Source organism: Zootoca vivipara, chromosome 9, assembly GCF_965207765.1.
Source record: "Zootoca vivipara chromosome 9, rZooViv2.hap1.1, whole genome shotgun sequence".
In the NCBI taxonomy this organism is placed as follows: Eukaryota; Metazoa; Chordata; class Lepidosauria; order Squamata; family Lacertidae; genus Zootoca; species Zootoca vivipara.
The window spans coordinates 45,418,103-45,424,102 of record NC_142592.1 but is presented as its reverse complement, the minus strand read 5'-3'; the positions used below and the strand labels follow the sequence as shown (position 1 = coordinate 45,424,102).

The window sequence follows — 6,000 nt, the reverse complement described above, 5'->3', positions numbered from 1 at the left end:
AGCTACATATTCAGATTATATGATACTTACTGTCTTGCTGGAATTGTACCTCTGTAAAATGCAGGTAGGTTGCTGTATAATTAAATGCTTTCATATAAACTCCCTACACACAGAAAACAGGCACATTGGACTGACAAGCTAGCCTTCTACAGGAAGGGTATAAAAATTGCAGAGATCATGCAGCAGATTTGGGATTTTTGTACCTTCATGAAATGAAAAGTCTGAAGATGGCTAGTATAACCCTGCAGTTATTTCATCAAGTTCACTCATTTCCTGCTCTCCATCATAGCTCCATCCCCAATAGACAGGTCTCTGCTGATGGCACTGCAAAAAGTTTCTTATTGACAATATATATCCCCTACTTCTTGTAGTGCTAGGTTCTCCAATGCTACACATACTAGACATCCAACAGGGCAGCTCCATAGCATTCAGGCACATGGTACATAAGCATACACAGAAGACTGCAGCACATGGACAATCTTTATTGTTAGAGGAGCACCGGTAATCCATTACTGACTAGTGGAGTCACCGCAGAGGCACATGCTAAGGCACTTATTGTATAAAAAAGTTTGCAGATTTATTTGTGACAGCAACCAGGACTGGAGGCTCTCACAGTGGAGAGCACTAACCATACAGTATAGGGTAATCTTATTTTAATTTGTCATTTACTCATAAGTCTAAATGCAGCATATACAATATGGTTAAGTATACAGGTAAATCCAGCAACCAGTGTACAGTGTAGAAAAGTAAAGATTATCTATATAACCGCAGTCCCCATAGAAAGGCAGTGATAAAGACCTTTATTTTTCTTAATTACTTATAAACGAGAGATACAAAGGCCTTCAATGTATAATCTGTGCAGATTAAAATGCTTATTTCTTTTTTTCTTTAATATACTCTTAGTCACTGTGCAGAATAACTAAACCCATCCCCGATTACAGAGCTGGATGCTTGGACATCACAATAAAGGACTTTGTTCACACTCCATTCAAAACCCACTAGATACCGTCTGTTACCATTAAATATATTTGGTCCCAAATAGATTCTCCAGCAAGCACACAGGAAAAAACTTTGCTGCTTCCTTGGTCTGCCACTAACACACCTCTTAGACACAACGCAACACAGACAACATTGCACTTCAGATCTGTCCAGACATTAGCAAAAAGAGGGCCAACTTAAACTCTCTTCTAGGAAAAACTTCCCAAGACTGTATGGTCTTTGAAGACATTTAGGAGTCATGTTGCGAACACTTGTTTTTCCTGTTCAACATGACTCCCAAACTGGCTAGGTGAGTAGACCGAGGAGGTCGGAAATGTGAGGTCACTGAACATGATTGCCAAAAGCAAACAAGAGGAAGGGGACGGGACAAATTCCCTGCATCTATCACAAACTCGTTATTGGAAGAAAATAGTTGATTTACAGCAACGAAAAGGAGTCACCCCACCCCCACCCCTCAAACTATGTAAATTCCCCAGCAGCCATGGCAAGGACAATGAATGCTACAGGCCTCTGTAGCTCCCAGACTCTGATTGGGCTGCAGACTCTTTGGCATTCAATACAAAAGAGCTTGGAAGCTGGGAGGGACAACACTAATGTCATGGCTCCAGATATTCAAGGGAACGTTTCAACAGATGTGTTCCACTTCACCCGGCAGGTTTTAGAAGGGTTTGCAGAAGTCCACTGGACAAAGGGAGGGTGGGTCACTCCATCATATGTGACCCGGATCCACAAGGCCGCTCTATTCAGTAGCTTTGGCATCTCCAACATCAGCCTTGCCATCCACTTCCTCATCAGATACTTCACCTGCACCCTTCCTGCCAATCCGGCGTGTCACCACAAATGGCATGTCTCCCCGCCTGTTGAAGAGAGAAAAAGTGGTAATGCAGTGTGGAAATTGGCATTTCATCTTTGAGTAATGTGTATATCCATGCATTCAGGAAATATGGCAAGAGGGCATCCTACCTGAGTTTGCTCTTCAGAGAGCTGACCTCACGGTTCATGGCATCAGCCGTTTCAGTGACATCTTCTAGTTCCCGCTGCAGCTTTCTACGAGCTGCATTGGCTCGCTGTGCCTCCTCTTCTGCCTCTTCCAGCTGGCGTTTAAGTTGCTTCAAACGGACATTCACCTTGTCTGCCTGCAAAGCAGAAAAAGGAGCTCTCTCAACACTTGTTCATTCACTCCTGAACATGGACACCAACTTGGAATTTTTAATCTGAACTACATGGATTACCTAGCAGCCCTATCTCCTTAAAACCTAGTTTCCAGAATCTGGATTTTAACCTTGTGAAGTTTGTGCGATTCTACAGCTGTGCAACTTATGATCAGAGTTTTCTTCCTTCTAATAGAAGCAGTCTGAGCCAGCGTCTGGGAGTTAAGCAATCTTGAAACTGGAAATTCTCTAGGCTGGCACTGAAATGTTCATTACCAGACATCATGACTTGTGACATTCATTGCTAAATGGGTGGAATATTTTATTGATGTAGAGACTCTTGCAGCCTCCAGCAAAAAGGGTGGAGAACAGAAGACACTGTCAGCACCCTAAAAGCTTGCTAACAGCTCCAACAGTGTTGATGGGATTGCAGGGTAGCAGCTTCCTGCCACACAGCTCATATTACCAAATGCAAATCCTCAACACAGCACATACCTGATCCTTGTACTGCTCAGCATTACGCCTCTCATCCTCCACTTGCAGGACAACATCCTTCAGCTTTTTCTCAGTACGTCGCACCTGCTTGCTGGCAGCCTGGCGCTCCCTGTAAGGAAAGTACCACATCAGATTGATGGAAGAATTCAGAAGTAGCCCAAGTTTCCATGTTTGGAGACATTCCTAGATCCCATGCAAAGGAGATAACTTGCAGAAGGAAAGTGGTAAGAGTGAGACACTTGCAATTTCCTATGACAAAAGAATAATGTCAACATACTGTGCTGCTGACACCAAAGCTTTCAAGGCTAAGATGGAGTATTTTGAGAGCACCAGCAGCCAGGACTAAGTTAAACAGAAAATGGGCCACTAAGCAGGTATCCCATGGGCATGGTCTGCAGTCTGAGCCAAGTGCCTGTCAAAGTCAGGAGAGCTGTTGGATTACATGGGACTAATTTGTGCCAATCGCATTTCAAGTTAAAATGAATTTGTATGACACAACCTTCCACAAACAGTAACTGTAGAGACAAAAGATGCATTGTAGCTGAGTATGCACTTCAGTGGCTGTTTGGCTGTTTTACCTTTTACTCAGAAGGTTATGATGCCTCTAGAGAAGGATTTAAGTGTGTGAGATTTACTAGGCGCTCTAAAGAAGATTGAGCATTCACAGGCACCACTGACCATGCATGCGTGATCCTTTAAAGTACTTGCTAAGAACTGCATGTGACCTGGCCTTATAAAGAAACAGAGGTCAAGAAACACTTCAGTTCAGATTTCTTCACCCAAGTTAATGACAGTATTTCACAGATTTTTTTATGATTGCACCCATACATCAAAATGCAGGATGAATGCATGACAGATTACAAGCACCTACTTTGTCTCAGCATCCAGCTGTTCTTCCAGTTGTGCTATCTTTGCTTCCAGTGCAGTAATAGAAGACTTGTATTTTGACTTCACAGCACTCTCCATTTCCTGAAGCTTGGCTTTAAGTTCCTTGTTCTGACGCTCAAACTGCTGGCGAGCATTTTCATTCTTCTGGGCATTACTACGCTCTGCATTCAGGTCTGTGTTTATCTGGTCAATCTGGGGAAGATAATAAGAAATGGGTTACAGTCATGGCTAGTTTCTGAATACAGTCTCCTGAAGTTTTCATATCTAGTCTCTGCCTTGCTTTCCATCTATTTGTTTCCTTTGCTCTATAATCTTGGCATTCAAAATGTAATTCTGTAGGCAGGGCTTGTTCTCAACCTTAATAACTTCACAATGCCTAGTTGTCAATGCTTTTTAGAAAGAATATTACATTCATTAAGCTACCTTTTTCCTTTTAACAAGCAGGCATATTTCATTCTTGTAAGCAGCCTACACCAACAGTATCATCCCAAGTAGTCAATGCTCATCTTCTGGTATAATAGGAATAGGCAGCAAATTTCTAGGTCAGGAGTGGGGAAACTGGCTCATGGACCTAATTAGGCATAACATCCATGGTCACATGCCACCTCTGACATGACATTATACTACTACTACTACTACTACTACTACTACAACTACAACAACGTCTGGGCAGCTTCTAACACACATAAAAATAATAAAAATCAAACATTAATAGTAACAATCTGATACAATATTTTAAAAGTCACAATAACTTTAAAATAAACAACAGAGGCAGATAAAGGTGTGGCTGCAATCACTTTTTGCAGGTGGTTTGCAATGGCTTGCAATGGGCTTAAAAGGAGAATCTCTTCCAAGTTGCCACATAATGGCATAATGTTGTCAGGTGATTGGCAGTGGTGTGGGTCTGCCCACTTGTCAAGGTGTGCCTGCAAGCAGGGGCGGGGGAAGATCCAACCCACTAGCTGGATCAAATTCCCCAACATGTCAATGTAAAGCATCAGCTAAGTTGAAAACCACCAAAGATGATTCCAAATACCCTGGACAATAGTAAGACAAGTACTCTTACAGGGAAGGAATAGCATCACACTATGATTCAATATACTGTGCTTCTCTATGTGCTTCCTCACTCACCATCCTATTGGCTTATCAAACCTGGTACTATCTGTCCTGACTCTCACTGGCTTTCCAAAACCACAGGACGGGGGTTAGTCTAAACTGATATTCAAGGTCCTTACCAGATATTAAACATAGGACGTAACATAAATGTAAATCATGTGCTCTCATCAAAGAGGTTTGTCTGGAATTTGAACCGAGCATCTTTTGCCCCAAAGTGGGAATAATGTTCTGAAAGCATCAAGGCTCTGATAACATGCTGCAGCGCAAAGGAAAGTGATACACAGTAATTTGGATGAATTATGGCAGGGAATCCACCAGCTGAAGCCCTCCACCACACAGTGCCGTCAAGCAGGTACCTGAAGATTTGCTTTCTTAAGGCGGTCATTCACCAACTCTGTATTGCTCTGCTCTTCTTCTAGTTCTTCCTCCAGCTGAGCTATTCGAGCCTCCAAGCGTCGCTTTTCTTCCAAGGCCAGAGCTCTGAGAAGAAAACACACAACGGGATAATTAACATAGTGCCCTTTCGTGAAGGATGCTCAGTAGTAATGACCATAGAAATATTCAACATTTTAAAGCTATTCTCAACACACCACTCAAGATAAGACATTACAGGGCACCCTTTCCATGAGCCAACTCCCGCAACATTCCTTGTCCCTGAAGAGAAAAAGTGCCATTACTCACCCTTTGCCACTACTATTGGCAATCTCATCAGCCAGCTCATCCCGTTCTTGCTGAGCCTGGCGCTTGGCACGCTCGGCAGCTGCAAGTTCCTGAAATCAGAACAAGACGTACATGGACTAACGGTTAAAAAAAACCACTTATTGCCAAATAGGAGATGTTATATTACATGAAGCACATGAGGAATATCTGGAAGCCAGTTATAACCTACAAGCCAGCAGAATGCTCATCAAGAACAGGAAGCTTCGCCTCAGAGTCAGAGTGACATTGTGAATCTGGGGCACAGCACCCTTGAGTGTCATAATAAATGGTTAGTCAACCATCAAGGTAGTTTGCATCAAATGAGTGCTGATATTGTTTAAATAGGTATATTCAAGTCAATGTATCAAACAATGCTGAAACTATTAAACTGGTCCGAAACCAGGAAAAAGTAGTCTGTTAAGTGCATGAAGGAAATACCTGAAATACACCCCTAGCTGTGAATCCAGCAGCTGATCTGATCCACATGAGTCAAAACAATAATCATGGAAGGTTTTTGGATATGCAGTGAAGGTATTAATTTGCAGGGGCTCACCCACTCCCTTTTCTCTGAAGGCAACCTCTTCCCTCCCATAACCAAAGACTTGCTTTGGGCAGAAACTCAGTTGTGTATTAGCATTTTATGGATTTAGAT

General features: G+C 42.5%; 1 protein-coding gene across 2 annotated transcripts in view; it reads right to left on the bottom strand.

The window, feature by feature from the left end:
* Positions 1-462: 462 nt before the first annotated feature.
* MYH9 (myosin heavy chain 9) overlaps positions 463-6,000 on the bottom strand; it is a 75,237-nt gene continuing 69,699 nt past the window's right edge. For both annotated transcript variants that reach the window (XM_035128408.3, XM_088676697.1), the window contains exons 36-41: positions 5,331-5,419; positions 5,006-5,129; positions 3,517-3,725; positions 2,646-2,754; positions 1,963-2,135; positions 463-1,856 (exon numbers count right to left, since the gene is read on the bottom strand). In XM_035128408.3, coding sequence (XP_034984299.1) covers positions 1,739-1,856; positions 1,963-2,135; positions 2,646-2,754; positions 3,517-3,725; positions 5,006-5,129; positions 5,331-5,419 — 822 coding nt within the window. In that variant the 3' untranslated portion in view covers positions 463-1,738. The remainder of the gene's footprint in view (positions 1,857-1,962; positions 2,136-2,645; positions 2,755-3,516; positions 3,726-5,005; positions 5,130-5,330; positions 5,420-6,000) is intronic.